Genomic DNA, 20,701 nt, shown 5'->3' with positions numbered 1-20,701 from the left:
GACTGTCATCATACCCCACTGGGGTAATAAAGGAACCCCTTTCCCTGGAAGCTGCTGGAATCACATAAATAAGGATGCCCCTGGTGGTGGCTCAATGTGGTGATGGCCCCACCTGGCTGGTGGTCTCCAGCTTGTCCTCGGGCCCCTGCTTATGGCCTCATGGCTAATTGCTATAAGGTGTGAATGTCCGCAGCTGAGTCGTCAACGTGCCACGGCTGGGCCCTGTGCCCGTAAGCATGGCGTCCTTGGGCGGGTGTCGTGGCTGGTGTCGGTTCCCAGGCTTGGCTGATAAAGGGCTCTAATAAAAGCTTTCGGGCTCCGTGAGACGGGTCATCTCATCGTGATGCCTCATGCGGTGATCCTGGTTCTGCTGGCGGCCGCGGCTGGTGAGTGGCGCCCTGCGTCCTGCGCAGAAATGCGGCTTTGGGGTTAGAAGGAAAATTAATATCAGCCACGTCTGCCACTTATCGATTGCTTTGCTGGACCCCACAGCCCACGGATGCGGTGTCCCAATGTATCCCCCGCTCGCCCGAGTAGTGAACGGCGAGGATGCCAAAGCGTACAGCTGGCCGTGGCAGGTAAGTTTAGTATTGGAGGTGCTGAGATAATATTAGTGACGGTGAATGCGTCCCACGGCCGCCACTTCAATAAATCAGCAAATTATTCCACGTCCCGTGAAACATCCTGTGAAGACGAGAAGCTGACACTCGTTTTACTACTTTCCCCAAGAAATATTTATCAGCAAAGGTCTGGGATGCGTATATTTAACCATGTGACCGGGTTAAATACCCCCTGTGCCACTCCTGTAGGTGTCTCTGCAGTACCGGAGCGGCAGTCAGTTCTTCCACACCTGCGGAGGGAGCCTCATCGCTGCAAACTGGGTGATGACGGCCGGACATTGCATCTCGTGAGTCCTTTAAAGTCATGTTAATAAGGGGTTAACAGAGGGTATGCACAGAATGGGAGCACCGTGTATTGTGTCCCCTCCGTGTAACTGCCACAATGGGGTTACACGTAGGGGGTAGATGTGGTGCAAAGTGATGAGTGGGGCAATTGTCAGGAACATTTTAATCGCTTGCGAGTGCCATAGCAAGCTCCTTTTGCGCCCGAGGCAAGAATGGAAAATTGTGCCCCCCAGCTACACACACACACACCAGCTTATACAAACATACAAATACCTACACTGCTCTTACACACAAACTGCGCATTCACACTGCCTTTACACACACACACACACGTGCCTATAAACACACGTATGCACATACACTGCCTTTACACAAGCCTGTCCATACACACATGTATACACATACACCGCCCTCACACTCCCCTGCCTTTACACACACACAAACATATACACATACACACACACGCTAGCTTACAAACACTGCTCATACACACGCACTGCCCATACACACATACTAGGGTGACCAAATTTTATTTCTCCCATTGAGGGAAGCACATGAGATTACATACACACAGGTATATACACGTTAGACATGCATTTGTAACTACATAATATATACTTAGCTCTTTGAAGTAAACTGTGAAAGAACAGCTGAACTGGCAGTTAGTTTTCATTATTTGATATTAGATCCTGCTGCCGATGTATATTAATATTAGCCCCTGCTGACAATATATACCAATATTAGCCCCTGCTGACAATATATACCAATATTAGCCCCTGCTGACAATTTTATATCGAAATAATCAGACTCTATGCAAGCATTTCTTTGGGCCCCACTCCACACTCCCTAGCACGCAATAATTCCCTCCACTACCACACCATAAAAAATATTTGCCACATTCACTACAGATTAGGGGAACACTGCGAGAGTCAGTGCAGTATTCTCTCCTTCTGATCCTACCGAGACATTGAGAGGTCCTCTCCCTCGCAATCATCCCCAGAATCCCTTTGTCCCCTCATTCACTAAGCCATACCACTCTTCTCTTTTACTTACTCCCTGTAGTTCAGGTAAAGATCAAATAAACACATAAAACAGCACAACTGAATAAGACATACAAACCCTATAATTACAGGCATACATAAATAATGTATGGAAACATAGCCGGCACAGATCAACACGTGAACACACAAACCCAGCTTTGCATGTATAGATCAATTGAAATTCTCATGTGAACTCCGCATTGCAGGTATTTAAGGTATAGATCAAATAAACAGAATCAGACATACAAATCCTGTATTTGCAGGTATTCAATAATAATGTATGGAAACATAGCATTGCAAGTATTGATCAACAGAACACACAAATCCAGCATTCCAGGTATAGATCAACTGGAAATCACATGTAAACTCAACATTGCGGGTACAGATCAAATAAAAAAAAACAAACGGAAACGGCTTTGCAGGTATTGATCAACTGAAAAAGACATACAAACCCTGTATTTACAGGTATACATAAATAATGTACGGACACACAGCATAGCAGATATAGAGCAACGGAATAACACACAAACCCAGCTTTGCAGGTAAAGATCAATTATAATTCACATTAAAACTCAGCATTAAAGGTATAGATAAACCCCGTAAACTGCAGGCATGGATCACAGGTCGCACACCCCGAAGCCAGCCCTGGGGTCCACACTGCCCACATTGAACCAGACCAGCAACCAAATTACACACATAGGACTTGCCATCTTTGTCCCCAAACAGCCCGCCCTGTGACATCTTGGTCCCCAAGTCTCAAACACCCTGCTTGTGTGATCTTTGCCTTTTTACAAATCTATTATATACAAACACTTTTACACTCGCTCACTAATTCACACTTTCATTCACATAATTCATTCACACAATAATTTACTCTTTCACTCATTCTCACTCTTTATTTATTTCCATATTCTTACTACCCCCTTTCTCTGTAGCTACCTCTCCCCCCTCTCACTATCTATCTATATACACAGAGCTTAAAACCCTTTCTCCCCATCTCTTACCTTTCTCATCTTCCATCCTTTTCAATCATCCTGCATCATCTTCTTTCTTCCATGCTGTCACGGGAGCGCGAGGTCTGTCACTCCAGGCCTCTGCTTTCGTGCTCCCTCATCACTATGCGCCGGCTATTGATGCAGAGCGCCGGGGTGACGTCATATCCCCGCGCTCTGCCTCATTTGCCGGCGCGTAGTGGTTAGGGAGCAGGAAGCCAAGGTCTGATTGGACAGACCCCGCACTCCCTAATGTTGGGCCGGTTATAGGGAGATTGAAATCCCCCCAACCAACCCTGCTCATCGGACAGCTCCTCCCCCGACCAGCGCAATGCCCACAGGGCGCCCGATGAGCAGGGCTGGTTGGGGACAGCACAATCGTGCAGCTGCCTCTACACTCCCCTGAACACCGCCCCGGGGGAGGTGGCTTATCTGATCGCCCCGCCCCTATATAGACGCTACTATTTTTTAGGGGCTTCGTGGTGAATCACTGGCTGTAATGTCATTCACCCCGGGGCCCCTAGAACGCTGGGCCCCTGGGCAGCTGCTCAGAGTGCCCATGCATTTAGATGGTTTCTTTAATGTTGGGCTGTTTAGGGAGATCCGTGATCTCCCCAACCAATCCTGGAGGCTGCAGAGTGCCTCACTCACCTCACCCTTCCTACAGCCCTGCCGGTTGCTATGGTGATTACTCCAGAACTGCTTGTTATCCGTTACCCCTGTACGTGGCTGTGGGGCAGTCTCCTCTCACAGGTAACCCCGTACACCGGTTTGGTTTTAGGTCACTCACGTACCGGGTCGTGGTTGGCGAGTACGACCGGAGTGTGTCCGAGGGGCCGGAGCAGATCATTCCTATTAACGCCGGAGACATTTTTGTTCACCCCGGGTGGAACGATGCCTGCGTGGCGTGCGGGTGAGTGTTTCCTCAATCTCTGGGTGTTGGGGCAGATTCTCGGGGTCACACAGTCTGGACTCCATCATATTCTCCCCGCTCAGATCATATATAACACCTCCAGTTGGTGCTTTTGCTCCCAGTATGTTGTGGGTGATATACCTGCTTGAATCCAGGTGACTTTAATAATGACAAGTCAAGGTTTCCATGACGACCGGTATTAGCTCCGTTTGGGTAACGCATTTGGGAGTCACTGCAGAGAGCCTGCACGATGGGCTTTAAAATCTATTTAAAGCATCTCAGGGGTACGTCCATATACTGACCCTGTCCTCCTCACGTTAACCCAGCCGCGCGGCGTCTCTCGTCTCCCCAGGAACGATATCGCCCTCATCAAGTTATCGCATCCTGTGCATCTTAATGATAAGGTGAAGGTGGGATGCCTCCCGGGGTCCGGAGCGCTTCTATCCAATGAGTATCCGTGTTACATCAGCGGCTGGGGCCGCCTGTACAGTATGTATTAAACCCTTTTACTGGTTCACGTTCCGGGCAACGGCCGTGAGCTCCGTTCTGTGGCATGATGGGTCTGACGGCAGATTAATCCGCGTGTAAATGGCCGCCTCATTCTCATTAATGTCGCTTCACACGGCTCAATGTGCGGCTGCGAGCCCTGGGGCAAGTGTCACCCACAGATCCCAGTGTCTCCGTGGCCCTCTCGGACCGGGCCCGTGCGGCCAGTGGGTATGTACTAAGCCTGTGTCTCTGCAGCTGGTGGCCCTCTGCCTGGCGTCCTGCAGCAAGCTCTCCTCCCGGTGGTGGATCACCCCCACTGCTCCCAGGCAGACTGGTGGGGAGGCACCGTGAAGGAGTCCATGGTGTGCGCCGGAGGAGATGCCCAGTCTGGGTGTAACGTGAGTATCCGCAGCCCACCGTGTACTCGCCTATAGCTGGCTGAGCGTCCTTGCCTTTCTTTGAATGCCCCCGTCTTCTCTCCTCAGGGGGACTCCGGGGGGCCCCTGAATTGTCAAGGCGTTGATGGTAGGTGGTACGTTCACGGTGTGACCAGTTTTGTATCATCTCGAGGCTGCAACACTTTCAAGAAACCTACCGTGTTCACTCGCGTGTCTGCCTTTAACACGTGGATCCAGGAGGTATGTGTTCTCATTAACATTTTGTGTTACCGCTGCCTTTATTCGGCTCCGATCTCTCCTCTTTTAACAGAGATTTAATCATTTTGAACTTTTTTATATCTATTTCAGACCATGAGCCAAAACTCATAGAGCGGAATGCTGAGGAGCAGAGGACACCAGTCCTAGAACGTCTCCCCCCGTCTATGCGGTGTCCGCACTTCCATATACCCCTCTAACATCACGCAGAAAGGAACACAAATGTATCCATTGATCCAAAACAAATAAAGGCTCTGTGCTTCCTGCGCGGTTCCTTGTGTGGTTCCTGCATGCTTTCTGCATGTTTCTTTTTGTGGTTCCCTGCGTGGTTCCTGAGCGGTTCCCTGCACATTTCCCTGCATGGTTCCTGCGCGGTTGAAGCTGTAACTCACCTGCAGCATGTCGCTCATTGAGTTCCCTGTCCCAGCGTTTTGAGTGGCTCCAGGCCCACTGGAGAACCCACTCCGGGCCCCGGCTCCCCCAACCCCCACTAACAACACAGTCCTTAGAGATGAGATTTTATTCAGCCATATATCTTCTTCTCAGAGCCTTTTTACAAATAATATTAACTTTTCCTTCAGATAAATATTTAAACTTTAGCGTTTTTACACAAAAAGACACTAAAAAGAGTAACCACGGCAACAACTTAAATAAATAGAAAATAAAAAGTGTTTAACCCTTTCCCATCGTCACAGAAAGTGAGGAGACTTTACATTACACGGGAACAACGGACAGAGGTGTGATGTCATCACTACAATAAACCACAAGAGGGCGCTGTCTGCATGCGTTACCTGCCCCTATACGAGACATGCTCACTCCTGACGGGAAGCGGCTGCTGGGGCAGGAGCGCAGCGCTGGGGCAGGAGCGCAGCGCTGGGGCAGGAGCGCAGCACCAGCTCCGGTCATCGTATTTAACGAGTGATATCCATAAGACCCAGTATGACAGGAATGGAAGGAGCAGCACTTTACACGTGAAGTGTACACGTGTGCTGGAAAAATGGCGGATGTGGTCACCTCATCCCCACAAGGAAACTAAGTCCATGCACAGCAGTGGCCCCTCGGGAGCGAGGCAAGCGGCCCCATGTGACTCCAGACAGTGCTATTCGGACAGGAACACGTGAACGGAGGTGATTATCGGACACAACAAGTCCACGGTCTACACGCTATAACACGTGGGGCGAGTGGCATCAACCAGGATCCCTCTGGAAACTTGTCTATAACGTCAGCGCATGTTCCTGATGGCAGGTTGGGGAGGTTCCAGGCGCGAGGACCCGGAGACCCCCGATCTGCTGTATATATATATATATTGCTGTTTTAGATGTAATATTTAACTGCAAGAGACTGAGGGGCTTTGAGCCGGTCCAGCACTGAGGAGTTTATCCCCTAAACCGCTGCTCAGACAGTGACTTCGGTGACCCACAAGAGCCTGAACGGGATAGCAAGGGTTAAGATAAGCAATATTAGCGCTCTGACCTCCGAGGGGATGGCGTGTCGTGAGAGAATACTTACAGGACGGACACAGAAGACACAGTGTGTGAAACGCGTTTCCCAAGCGCATGCACAGGGGTTGTGGCGCGATGCTCTGCACTATTTCTCACGTGATTGTATCAGAATTTCTCTGGTCTGCCCCTTTTCTGCAGTTTCCTGGCCCATGTTTTTCTTGAGCTGTACAAATTGTGCATTTCTGAAAGTCCTGAGATAAAAGGCGGTCGGGGGACGGTCCAGACTCCATCACCGTTATCTGTCGGTAACCACCATAACAAACACCCCCACCCCCCATCACTAAGGTCTGGGAAGGGCACTTAACTCTTTTCCAACCACAGGACTGCATTTAAAGGTTGTGGACCCCCTGTTCATTTCGCTCATTTAAATCCATCGCTCATGAATCCACATGAGACGGTCAGCGACCAAACTCTAGACGCGGATCCATCGGCCCCAAAATCCCAAGAACTAACGCAACGGACCTCCAGACTCCAACTAACTGTCGTATATATGCTACGGAAAGAGTTTTGCGCTTTCTTGAAACCCGACGGAAATACGAAGCATCCGCTACGCGGGAAACGGGGATGAGAGGGTCCCTTGGCCACCGCCGCGGTGTCAGAAGCGAGAGGTTGGAAGACCGGGCTTGCAGGTGGGGCGATCGCACTCAGCACTATCGAAGACTGGAGTCTGCCGCAAATCCTTCAGCTTCTGCCGCCTCGGACGTCTCTTTATGAAAGAAAAAATAACACATAATGTTTTAAAGGGGGGCAAACGGTTAGGATTTGTGTAAAGCGGGGGCAAAACTTTATTTTATTGACCTCTCATTCGCTGTACATATCGAGCCGCGGAGTGCGGTGACTCCGGATCAATAAACGTCGGGGTGAATCACACGTAACGCTGAAAATCAGACAATCTGCTTCCTGATGGATTCCCTTTAGGGGCCGAGAAACGACTCTTTAATGGAATTGTATCCTTCCTGGGCAGACGGCGCGTTCTACGGCCGGGGCAATTATTCACAGGTACCGCGGGTTTAAAGGCCTTTATTGAACTAATCCAGTAACGTCATTAGCACTCTCTGCTAGGAGCCTCCTAATCCCTCTCCCCTGTCCATCTCAGCGACGGCAGGACCGGCCGGCGGAACTCCCAGCCGGACAAAACCATCAAAACCAGGACGTGATCCATTAACCGGATCGCTTACACGAGAGACACCGGCATGGGCCAGATCATCGTCAGGTAATATTACAAAAGGGGTCGGTAAGGAGGGAAACCGGATGGAAACCAGTTCATAAACCCAACGGATCCATGAAGATACCGGACTGATCGTCACACTTTGGGACGGGAGAGACTGACCTGCGAGGACAGAGGGACATCGACAGGGAACCGGCGTGGGGTGGTGCTAGCAGCGCTGTGCGGACGCAGACAGACACACGGACAGAGAAACGGGGATAAGAAAAGAAAAACAGCAGGGTCAACAAAGCAGGATAATCACGGCATCACGCCAGTCACACGTTACACGGATATCTGCCCCCCCCGTGCACACCTGTGTTACTACATACATGCACACATGCAAAGGATTCACTAAACCGGGTCACTGCTTTGTATGGTGACCAATCGGAGGTGGGTAACGCCCTCACCTGATTGGCTGTGCGATGCTCTGTCTCTTCCAGTTGGATTTTAATCTCTGGATAGGAGGGGTCTCCTGATTTGGGAACGTCTGATTGGGGAGAGCGAGGAAAACCTGCATGGGGTGAGGAGGCATGCGCGGTTAGCTTTGCCGATGAGCCCCGCACAGTAACGTACGATGATCAACAAGCAGGGGGCACTTTGTTTGTTACTGCCCTCCTTCGCTACTTTATTCAGCATTATTGCCGGCCCCATATGGTACCTATGGAGCTGATCCCACTGGCCGCGCTGGCGCTGCTCCCGCTGTCCTCCAGCCACGTGCTGTATGTAAACGAGTCCCGCTTGTGTGGCGTCCCTGACGAGGAGGAGGCACTTTCCTGGGGGACAAAACAGAGGCTGAGGAGAGAAGCGGAATTGGCGAGCCCTGACCTCGTGTCTGCTGACCAACCTCATAATAATAATAATAATAATACTGATAATACTTCTACTACTACTACTAATACTAACATTACTACTAATACTAACAATACTAATACTAACAATACTAATACTAACATTACTACTAATACTAACAATACTACTACTAATACTAACAATACTACTACTAATAATGCTACTACTAATACTAACATTACTAGTAATACTTCTACTACTACTACGAACAATAATACTACTACTAATACTAACAATACTACTACTAATAACAATAATACTACTACTAATACTTCTACTGCTACTAATACTAACAATACTACTACTACTAATACTAACATTAGTAACATAGTAACATAGTTCATAAGGTTGAAAAAAGACCAAAGTCCATCAAGTTCAACCTATATACATATTGTGTCCCTACTGTGTTGATCCAGAGGAAGGCAAAAAACCCTTATGAAGCAGATGCCAATTGCCCCATACCAGGGGGAAAATTCCTTCCCGACTCCAAATATGGCAATCAGAATAAATCCCTGGATCAACGTTCTGTCCCTATTAATCTAATATCCATAACTTGTAATATTATTGCTTTCAAGAAACACGTCCAGGCTCCTTTTGAACTCTTTTATTGAGTTTACCATTACCACTTCCTCTGGCAGAGAGTTCCATAATCTCACCGCTCTTACTGTAAAGAACCCCCGTCTGTGCTGGTGCAGAAACCTTCTTTCCTCCAACCGTAGAGGATGTCCCCTTGTTATAGATACAGTCCTGGGTATAAATAGGTCCTGGGAGTGATCTCTGTACTGTCCCCTTATATATTTATACATAGTTATTAAGTCCCCCCTAAGCCGTCTTTTTTCCAAACTAAATAACCCCAATTCTGATAATCTTTCTGGGTACTGTAGTCCTCCCATTCCCCTTATTACTCTGGTTGCCCGTCTTTGAACCCTCTCCAGCTCCACTATATCTTTCTTGTACACTGGTGCCCAGTACTGTACACAGTATTCCATGTGTGGTCTGACTAGTGACTTGTACAGGGGTAGAATTATTTCCTTGTCGTGGGCATCTATGCCCCTTTTGATGCACCCCATGATTTTATTTGCCTTAGCAGCAGCTGCCTGACACTGGTCGCTACAGGTAAATTTGCTGTTAACTAAAACTCCTAAGTCCTTTTCCATGTCAGTCGTCCCCAGTGTTTTCCCATTTAATACATATTCCCAGCCTGGATTTTTCTTCCCCATGTGCATAACCTTACATTTATCTGTGTTGAACCTCATCTGCCACATCCCAGCCCAAGCCTCCAACCTATGCAGATCCATTTGTAATCGTGCGCTGTCCTCTATTGTGTTAACCACGTTACAGAGCTTAGTATCGTCTGCAAAGATTGATACTTTACTATGCAATCCCTCTACAAGGTCATTAATAAATATATTAAAAAGAATAGGACCCAAAACTGACCCCTGTGGTACCCCACTAGCAACAGTCACCCACTCAGAGTATGTACCATTAATAACCACCCTCTGTTTCCTATCACTGAGCCAGTTACTTACCCACATACACACATTCTCCCCCAGCCCAAGCATTCTCATTTTATGTACGAGCCTTTTATGTGGCACCGTATCAAATGCTTTGGAAAAATCAAGATATACGACATCCAGCGATTCACCCCGATCCAGTCTTGAGCTCACCTCCTCATAAAAGCTGATCAGGTTAGTTTGACAGGACCGATCCCTTGTAAACCCATGCTGATATGGAGTCATACATTTATTTTCATTGAGATACTCCAAAATAGCATCTCTTAGGAAACCCTCAAACAGTTTACACACAACAGAAGTTAAACTAACAGGCCTATAATTCCCCGGGTCACTTTTTGCCCCCTTTTTGAATATTGGCACAACATTTGCTATGCGCCAGTCCTGGGGAACAGACCCTGTCACTATAGAGTCCTTGAATATTAGAAATAGGGGTCTGTCTATTACATTACTTAACTCCCTTAGAACGCGGGGGTGAATGCCATCTGGACCTGGTGATTTGTCTATTTTGATTTTTTTTAGGCGGCACTGCACTACTACTAACAATAGTACTACTAATACTTCTACTACTAATAATAATACTACTTCTACTACTAACACTAACAATAATACTACTACTGACAATACAACTACTTATACTAACAATACTACTAATAACAAAAATACTACCACTAATACTTCTACTACTACTAATAACAATACTACTACTAATACTAACAATACTACTACTACTAATACTACTACTACTAATACTAACATTACTACTAACAATAGTACTACTAATACTTCTACTAGTAACAATAATACTACTACTAATAACAATACTACTACCAATAATAATACTTCTACTACTAACACTAACAATAATACTACTACTAACAATAGTACTACTAATACTTCTACTACCACTACTAACAATAATACTACTACTAATAACAATACTACTACTAATACTAATAATACTTCTACTACTACTACTAACAATAATACTACTACTACTACTTCTACTACTAACAATACTACTACTACTAATACTAACAATACTACTAATAATACTACTAATACATCAGTCATAGCCCCAAAAACACAGGAACCTCATGATGAGAAGGGAAAAACCAGACAGAATTACCATCCCGGTGTCTTCTTCATCCAACATCTCGTTCTCTTCAACCACACTGGCAAAACTGCTGGCGCTGGACGAGGAGCGCGAGAAATCCCTCTGCGCGTCAGGTTTGGGCGTCGCGTCTATTCTACAAACAAAAGAGCCAGGAGACGGAACACCATATCAGACACCAATATCACCAAGATCCACCCCCAAGGGGGCTTTAAGCAAAGTGTTTACCTGTTCTTTGTGGTGGGCATTTCTGGAGAGCTGTGATTGGATGAATTCTCAGATTTTGGCTCCTGAGAACTATTTCCACTGTCCGGGGTCTTCTGGGGCCCAGTAGGACTCTCTCTGTGAAACACGTTACATAATCACGTTAACGAAATCATACGGAACGGCTCTGACACAAACACTCAGAACCCCAACAAGAAAGCCTTCACCTGTCTCACCGCGACGCGCCACCGAGTCTCACCGCAATCTCCCAAAATCACAGGAATCCCTTTTACATCAAGTCAGATTAAAGATAAATATCTGCCCTAATTCTGCCGCTGGGGTAGTTTCATAGCAGGATAAGAACCGAAAGGTCATTCATTCATGGTCTATTAAGCTCGTATATTGGTCTTGGTCTGATGTCAGCCCGCATCCCACCAAACGTGGACCGAGGAAAAGGTTACAGATCAAACCATGCGCAGCCAACGGGGATAAATGCCCCATCCATGATCTAATTTAGAACATGGGAATGATGATGCCATGTACCTCATATATCACGCATGCACACACATCAGTGACCAGGAACTGGGCTGAGGAAGACACAGCTCATCTCGCGACCGGACGGTCGGCCACCCGGTGACCTCCTCACCTCTTTTCCTGGACCTCCTGAATGTTCTCAATGCCGATTGCGCTGCTCCTCCGAGAGCTAAAAGGACCCGACTTCTTCCTCGTTGGACTCTTTCCCGGGACAATCAACGACTGAAAAAGATTTGATTCCTTCAATGCAGGTTTTCAAACATGAGAGTTTTAAATGTATCAATCTCCCTGCCCTCCTGCAAGCGGAAAGTGCCCCGTGTGGGTGCAGATCATTGACCTGAGCGGGCGGCTATTGTACACGTGAGTCTGTAATGAGGTTCTACTTGTGGAAACTGCCCCTGGTCCTAGGGGTAAATGTGATTGTGTCTGTAAGCGCTCTCCAGGAGATACGGTATCACTCTCGGTGACCGCAGCATGAGAAAGCAGGGCTTGGCGCTCGATAAGCTGCGAGAGGTTAAACGTAGCTCTGTAGATGTACCCAAGGATTGTTCTAGACTAATTATCTGACCCGCAAGCACATCGCCTCGTTAGCATTATAGACGGTGTGGAGTAAGAGTTTCCGCAAGGTATTGTACTGGGACACCCCTTGCGACTGGGTGACCCGGTCACCGACGCCCTGAAATCCCCACCAGCCACCAGGCTGCGCATGAGGTGGCTTGGCGCCCCATCCAGGGAAAGGTTTGGGGGTCTCATGTTTGAGGTGGTTATGGAGGAGGACAAATTCCAGCTGAGCTCCCAATACAATCCCTTGCAGGTCCGGTAATCTCATCATGCAAAGCAGAATCAGACAGCAGGAGATAAGCATCCACCTCTTCTATTGTTCCTATGCCTATGGCACTTCCGCGGCGTCCATGCCTAGCGACTGCTTTCCCTGGCACAAGCAATGACTGGCAAGCCAAAAAAAGCAGAGGACCAAGCAGGGGAGAGGCGAGAGACAGCAAGGGTACGGGGAGAAGAGAGAGAACGCGGAGAGACGGAAAGCCAGGAAACACGGGGTTATGGTTAGGATCATTCATGTGACAAACGGCAAATTGAGCAGGAAGAGGAAAAACAAGGCAACAGATAAAGCGAGATGAGAGGAAGAAAGGAATGAGGGAAAAAGAAAGAAAAAATGAGAAGTTGTGCACCGTATGGATTGTAACAGTCAGTTAATGGTTAATTATTATGTTGCGAATGGTAATTTAACGTCCCGTGAGAGTGTTGCACAGGACTGATAATAGTTCCCTTTCAATGTATGAGGGCCACATAATGGACACAATGGGAAAGCGTCTTCTGCATCTTTGGGGAATGGGGTTCTGTAACCCAAATGGAGATTGGGAAAAACGCTGTTTAGACCCAAAAAGCATAAATATTCACAGCTCCCCATCAATATATGTGACAGACAGATTTAGCAAGCTTTGTCATTATCCACCAATTGCCCCAGGTCGGGGTACTTACTATTCCTGGCAGCTTCGGGGTGTCGGGGTTGCTGTGTCCGAAGCTCCCGCTGTGGCTGGTGGAGACCGTGTGTTGCTTCTTACTGCTGAGTCCCATTGCGTCCATGGACTGGCTGCGGCTTCTTATCACGCGCTGCCACGGAAAACACACGGATAGCTCGTTAAATGAGGCAGGGTGGGCAGTGGACCGTCCCAAGCTCTCACACTGCGCCGGCAAAAGGTAGGTCTCCGGCGAGTGTTATCGGGTATCGGTGAGTTACTGGGTATCATGTCTGTGTGATTCTCAATCGTCTTCAATGAAGAACCTTCTTCTCACCTTAAAAGACTCAAAGAAGCCCCCACCACCCCCGCCTCCATTCTCCATCTTGTCATCGTCCCCGCAGAGTCCCATCATGCACTGGCTGTTAATGTGCAGCTCTTCATACAGCGTTTCTAGCAGCGCGGTCCGCGTGCGTTCCTGAGGACAGAGCGGAAAGTCAGCAAGTAGACAGGGAGATGGCGAATTCGTTAGTGGCTACTGGGTCTGGATTAACTAGAGCTTCCTTTGGGTTATCTGCTGCACAGTGAGTGTTGCCACCTACCTCTAGCTTGGAGAACCCATAGAGTGAGTGCTGACACTCACCTCCAGCGTGGAGAGCCCATACAGTGAGTGCTGACACTCACTTCCAGTGTGGAGAACCCATACAGTGAGTGCTGACACCAACCTTCAGCTTGGAGAACCCATACAGTTAGTGCCGACACCAACCACCAGCTTGAAGAACCCATACATTGAGTGCTGACACTCACCTCCAGCGTGGAGAACCCATACAGTGAGTGCTGACACCAACCTTCAGCTTGGAGAACCCATACAGTGAGTGCTGACACCAACCTTTATCTTGGAGAACCCATACAGTGAGTGCTGACACCAACCACCAGCTTGAAGAACTCATACATTGAGTGCTGACACTCACCTCCAGCGTGGAGAACCCATACAGTGAGTGCTGACACTCACCTCCAGCTTGAAAAACCCATACAGTGAGTGCTGACACTCACCTCCAGTTTGGCAAATTTCTCAGCTTTGTAACAGGCGTACTCTGCATTTATTAACTTTGTCAGCAGAAACTCTTGGAAGTCTTGACCCTGAAAGAAGAAAAAGCAATTGAGTTTCTGGATGATACGTTTCCTCCTGTCGCTTGGGGATCAGAGGGCCGGCCGCTCACTTTCCTCCTGTGTCGGGGCAGAGGAGGCATGGAATGATTTATGTTTCCTTGGATTTCTCCATGAAGTTTGGTTTTGTATCAAGTGCCTTGTAACAAAAACCGTTCTACGTCTTCAAAGAAGATCTCATCTGTTTGACCAAAAAGTATAAGAAAGGCCATGCAGGACCCCAGAACGAGCATCACTCAAACTCCAGCTATGTCTCAGCAAGACCCCCAAAAGCCTTCTGAACTCCGCCACCTGTGATCCCACAACTCCAACATGGAAACCTAATCCCCTCCTGAAATATCCTGTGTATTCTGCCCCCAATGTGACCAGGGGGTATCAGATACCCACAGCAAGCATTTCTAAACCGGAGAGAGGAGAGAGAGGAGCTTCTTCTCACCTTACGGAAAACCGCTGGGTCTGGGAGCGGAGGACCGAAGAAAGGCACATCGTCGCGGGCCGTGACAGACACCTGCAAGACACAAAATGAGTGTCCCAGAATGAAACCAAAACGAGGAGGAGCAACACGATGCAGCGGACAGGGCAACGGGATTCACAGAGTGCTTCAGTTGTGGTGCGGTGGCGGGTCTGCGGGCTTCCAGGTGTGAGATTGTATAGCGAGCTGTACCAGTTATTAACATTAATTAACATTAATTGCGTGCTGTGTTTAATTGCAGACCTCCATCTTCCCAACGGTTTACATCCAAACAGCATTAAGTGTTTCCTGCTGACGGCCCGTCACCCCGCGCTCTGAGCGATTAAAGTGTCGGGCGCTGCGCTCATTAAGCTCACATTCAATGCGACAAAGGCTGAGGGCCGCCAGTCACAAGAAAACGGCTACGTGACGAATATATAAGAAGCTTTCCAGAGCGAGTCTGTTCTCTCCAGACGTCTGACGGAACGGAGCCCCCGGCAGGTGCCAGCTCCCCCGATATCCGAGCAGTCAACGCAACACTATTCCTTTCCAACCCGCATCAGACAGACGGCGAACCGCCGAAGCCACGGAGGAGAACCAAGAAAGTCACTGGAACGGCTGGAACCGTCCCAAACGAATGCCCCGCACGCTCTGGACTGCAGGCATTGCCGAGTCCATTGCCAGGAGCCGGGGGTATTAATGGCGCATGTGGTGCCACCGTGTCCCTAGACCTGAAGATACCGGCAAAAGCAACTCATCCAGCCTTCAAAAAGACAAACTTTTCCAGAATAATGCCTTAAAAACACATATTCACAATATTTTCACCGATATACGGGATGTGGATATTTCTGATAACGTATAGCGGGATTATATGGAGAGCGGATGCTTGGGGGGGTTACCTTATAGAACGTGTTCTCCGTCAGGGGGTTCTCCGCTTGAACCACGACATAAGCGTGCAGGAAGTTGGAGGCGATCATGTCTGGAACGAAGGGCGTGTTCTCATCTTGGAAGACGATGGCTACGATGTCATTCCCTATGTGGCGCTTCCTCTGCAGCTGGATGTAAAGGACAAGAGAGATCAAAAAGTGTCTCGGGAGCCACCAGGGGCCGCTGTGCTACCGAGGGGGCTCTGGGGGTCCAACATATGGCAAGCATGGTAAATGAGGCATCATGCGTAGATTTCACGACGGAACACGTCTCGGAGGAAACGGAACGTTCCTGGACATCATGAGGCGATACATTAAATATCGTTACTATCACAGAACCATCCGCGGGCCACGTTCTAGACATGGTGGGGTGGGCGGTGGCACCGCAGAGGGTCTCAGACCGAACCTTCTCACAGTGCATAGAATCTGAAGCCCCCCATATGGTTTTTCTGTCACCTGCTGGGAGTCTCCCTCCGTGTACGGCAGCTTCGTGGAGACGTGGAACATAATTTCTTTGCTGCGGAAGTTGCAGTAAACGGATTCCGTCCCAGTCTGTCCGTGCGTTACATCCAATCCGCCCCGGAACCTAAAAACCCAAACACGCGCTTATTGGAGAAACAGCAGAAGCGTGATATCCGCAGCACCTGTGATATCCGCAGCACCTGTGATATCCGCAGCACCTGTGATATCCGCAGCACCTGTGATATCCGCAGCACCTGTGATAGTGATGTCACCTCGGAGGGCCCTGCAGGGCCCGGCACGCGGGTTCAGGGTCGCACTTTATAAATGAACACATTTTTTACATTTGCCCAGAAATCGCTCACCCCTTAAAGTCCTGGAGCTGCACCTTTTCCCCCAGAAGTTCCAAGAATTCAGTAAAGGCAGGGCTTTCATCCATCGTGCTGAATAATTCTTCCTCCGATGTCTACAATACAAGTGACACGGCGACAGCGCGGTGATAAACAACGTAAACACCAGCACGCCGACACCCGTACACTCACACACCTCCTCACATCCTCACACCGAGACCCTCTACACACCGCCACACGTCAGTCTGACCCCCCCACACACCGCTTTCACTGTGTTTTCATCAGACTCTGACCTGTCCTGTTTTCTGGTAAATGACCCCAAACTTAAAGTTATTGCTGATGACGTGTTCATCGAAGGTGACGATGAGACGAGACGCCTGCGGATGAAAGAAGAAGTCAGAGAGCGGAAGCTGCCCCTCTCCGCGTGTCTCTAAATACGGCCGGGGCAGTTAATTTACAGTCCGCACGCTCCTGTGATATTTAATAATAAATGAATTTGTTGCTAAGAGACCGGCTTTTAGTGGATGATCCCTTTAGAGGGGGCCGAAGGTCATGAATATGGATCATGCGCAGGGTATCTTCACCTTGGGATACAGGACGGGGTGAAAGCGATCTACGTTGACGTCTTCACACACCAGCTGAAACCACAAAGAGATCTACTCTGACCCAAAGTGTAATGCAGTGCAACCTGTGCACAAGGCTTACATGTAGACACAGGGATAACAGACACGGTATACAGATTGCCACCGGGGCAACAGAGAGGGTGATAAACACTGTCTGAAGGGTAACAGAGAGGGTAATACATGCTTGCCCCAGGGGTAAGAGAGAGGGTGACAGAGAGGTAATAGAGACTGCCCCAGGGGTAAAAGGTCTTTGCTTTATACCTTCGCCATTTGCACCACGTTGGGGAATTCGGTCAGACAGGATATGGGGATAACGTCGTGATACGTTTTGCATTTGGTCCTAAAACAGAGAGACCTGGGTGAGTCCAGCAGAAGAGTGTCATTATCTTAAGTCAAATATATTTGGGGGGCAGTGCAATATTTGGGGGTCAATGTGATATTTGGGGGTCGGTGTGATATGTGGGGGTCAGTGTGATATTTGGGGGTCAGTATGATATGTGGGGGGTCAGTATGATATTTGGGGGTCAGTGTGATATTTGTGGGTCGGTATGATATGTGGGGGTCAGTGTGATATTTGGGGGTCAGTATGATATGTGGGGGGTCAGTATAATATTTGGAGGTCGGTGTTATATTTGGAGGTCGGTGTTATATTTGGGGGTCAGTATGATATGTGGGGGTCGGTGTGATATTTGGGGGTCGGTGTGATATATGGGGGTCATGTGATATTTGGGGGTCAGTATGATATGTGGGGGGTCAGTATGATATTTGCGGGTCGGTGTGATATTTGCGGGTCAGTATGATATGTGGGGGTCGGTATGATATGTGGGGGTCATGTGATATTTGGAGGTCAGTATGATATGTGGGGGTCAGTGTCAGGGCCGGCCCGACAATGGAGCCAAGTGGGGCAACCGCTCCAGGCGACACTTTTGAAGGGGGGCACTTTGCCGCCCCAAGCCCTTTTTTTTTTTTTTTTTTAAAGCGAAAGAGAGAAAGGGGCGCCGAGTGGTTTTCGCTTACCAAGCTGTCAGTACCCGCTCGCCGCAGGACTGCTGAAAGGTAAGTACAAGGGGGGGGGGACGGAGGGAGAGGAAGGGTAGATAATGGGGGAGGGGCAGGGACGGAGGGAGAGGAAGGGTAGATAAGGGGGGAGGGGCAGGGACGGAGGGAGAGGAAGGGTAGATAAGGGGGGAGGGGCAGGGACGGAGGGAGAGGAAGGGTAGATAAGGGGGGGGCGGCATTTTAAAATTCGACCCAGGCGGCATTTTGCCTTGGGCCGGCCCTGGTCAGTGTGATATTTGGGGGTCGGTGTGATATTTGGAGGTTAGTATGATATTTGGAGGTCGGTGTTATATTTGGGGGTCAGTGTGATATTTGGGGGTCATCAGGAGCCAATCCCTACCTTAGGAGCAGACGGAGATGCTCTTGGTCACCGATGACATCATACTTTACTGAAAAGACGAGGTGTCCGAGTGACGCATCCACTGAGTAATAATTAAAATGCTCCTGGAAAAAGAAATAAATGGAAAGATTTCAGGACCGTTGCCTGTACAGCACCAAGGTATATGTCGGTGCTTTACAACAGGTAACATCGCTGCTTTCCTGCTTCATTCTCCTCTCCAACAAACGGATCATTATTATCATCATTAATAATAATCATTATTATTATTATCATAATTATCATCATTACTGTTATTATCATTATTATTATTATCATAATTATTATCATTACTATTATCATAATTATTATCATTACTATTATTATAATTATTAGCATTATTATCATTACTATTATAATTATTATTAATTAGTCATGGCGCTCCTCGGGTGGATTTGGCGGTCCGGCGTCGGGGGGCTTTACCTTTCCCAGGAAGTGCTTGCGGTAGAGCTTGGCTACGTGGTTCCTTTCCAGCTTCGCTTTGCCACTCGGAGACAGCGCAGCGTCTGCCAGGCCACAAATATCATGGTTGGTCCCCTCGATCCAGTATCCCCCAAACTGTGGCAGGAGGATCAGGGGAAAGGGCCCTTCCCGCCCCAAAATCTGGAGAAAAAAGAAGCAGAACTTACAAACTTCGCCTATTACCACCACGTGTGCCCAAAACACACAAGCTTCCCAGGCGTGGTCTCACCTCGTGGACGCTGGGGTACGGAATATAATCCTCTTCAGTCTGCAGACAGAGAGATGAGAACATGAAAAGCAGAAAATACCCGAATCCGCTGAATTCTCCCCAAACACTGATACTGGTAAATGGGGGTCCTTCCACGTCACCCAGCATGGCGTCCCGGCGTGTGCCACACAAGCCACGGCCCCTGAGCGGCATTCCCGGCCCTTCCCAGTAACTCGCTGACTACGGCTCGCACTGGAATCGTTACCTTCAGAGGAGGAGGGAGAGAGTAGCGCTGCTCGTCCATCCGGCACCCCTGCAAGAGAAAAGAAAATCAGGGTGTCCCACGCCAAGCGCCACCACGTCCACGGAAAGATTCCTGAGGTTACGTAAGCGGGATTTAAACGCAGGTTACGGAGCGTGGAGCAGCCGGTATTTCCCGTTTGGCTGTAAATGACGCGTTACACGGCAGCTCATTAAACTCCCGACAGACTCTTACCTGCATCTTCTCAATCATCTCAAACAGGTCCGAGTTCTGTGGGAGCAAAGCAGAGAGGACATGAGACAGCTGGCTGTCCGTCCGTCTGTCTACCTGTCTGTCTGTACGTACGTCTGTACGTCTACCTGTCTGTCCGTCTGTACGTCTACCTGTCTGTCTGTGTCTCTGTATGTCTGTCTACCTGACAGTCTGTCAGTCTGTCTGTCTACCTGTCCGTCTGTCTACCTGTCCGTCCGTCTGGAGATGGAGCTCGTTCTCCGCTTTGATTTCATTAAACCTCTGACTGCTGGCATGGAGTCGGCATTTTAAGAAACATGCAACACAAACATGCGCTGCTTTACATGCAGGGTGCGGAGGGCGATTTGCATGAACTTCTCCATGCGCGTCTCGAGTGCAGGAATGAATAACCAAGGACCCGGCGCGTGATGTTTGAAGAGAAGTCATTAACATAAGCAAGGGGCGATAAACAGCCCCATCTGCCCCCCGGACCGTTCCCAGGGTATATCCCAAAGACAAGAGACTCAAAGGGCAAAATCCCATGGGGGGGCACTGCGACACCCCAAGACCCCAGCAAGCGATCCAGACCCCAAAACCAATGGGATGGGCGAGTCGGAAATAACATGTTTACTTTTAGGTGAAATCACTGAAGTGGACGATTCTGCTCCTTCATACATACTGCCCCCAGTATTATGATCTGGGAGCTCTCGGCCCCCCGGACCCCCATATAACCCAGTTA

At 48.8% G+C, this 20,701-nt stretch overlaps 1 protein-coding gene and 1 pseudogene across 1 annotated transcript; one reads left to right on the top strand and one right to left on the bottom strand.

Moving 5' to 3' along the window:
• The first annotated feature begins 142 nt into the window (after positions 1-142).
• LOC149284164 (proproteinase E-like) lies at positions 143-5,142 on the top strand (annotated as a pseudogene).
• A 1,947-nt stretch (positions 5,143-7,089) lies between these two features.
• Positions 7,090-20,010, bottom strand: LOC149284163 (rap1 GTPase-activating protein 1-like). Its single transcript, XM_089497104.1, has 22 exons — positions 19,966-20,010; positions 19,735-19,782; positions 19,491-19,529; positions 19,223-19,402; positions 18,764-18,867; positions 17,626-17,704; positions 17,326-17,379; positions 17,035-17,118; positions 16,757-16,857; positions 16,389-16,518; positions 15,906-16,061; positions 14,992-15,063; positions 14,442-14,528; positions 13,726-13,866; positions 13,411-13,542; positions 12,783-12,860; positions 12,026-12,135; positions 11,404-11,517; positions 11,191-11,311; positions 8,360-8,474; positions 8,109-8,188; positions 7,090-7,200 (listed from the first exon to the last, which is right to left on the bottom strand). The coding sequence occupies exons 1-22, from the start codon at positions 19,981-19,983 to the stop codon at positions 7,090-7,092; spliced, it is 2,154 nt and encodes a 717-aa protein (XP_089353230.1). The 5' UTR covers positions 19,984-20,010.
• Positions 20,011-20,701: the final 691 nt, after the last annotated feature.

Source organism: Sceloporus occidentalis, unplaced genomic scaffold (assembly GCF_023333645.1).
Source record: "Sceloporus occidentalis isolate IW3139 unplaced genomic scaffold, rSceOcc1.0.p SCAF_98, whole genome shotgun sequence".
Taxonomy (NCBI): Eukaryota; Metazoa; Chordata; class Lepidosauria; order Squamata; family Phrynosomatidae; genus Sceloporus; species Sceloporus occidentalis.
Note: the sequence above shows the minus strand (reverse complement) of the source record. Positions and strands in the feature narration are given on the sequence as shown.

What these genes read in the sequence shown, in the direction of transcription:
- LOC149284163 (XM_089497104.1), bottom strand. An exon ending in ACGTGGTGCAAATGGCGAAG is followed by an intron (nt 17,380 to 17,625) that starts GTATAAAGCAAA and finishes TTGTGGTTTCAG; the next exon opens with CTGGTGTGTGAAGACGTCAA. An exon ending in GCTTCTTTGAGTCTTTTAAG is followed by an intron (nt 13,543 to 13,725) that starts GTGAGAAGAAGG and finishes TTTCCGTGGCAG; the next exon opens with CGCGTGATAAGAAGCCGCAG.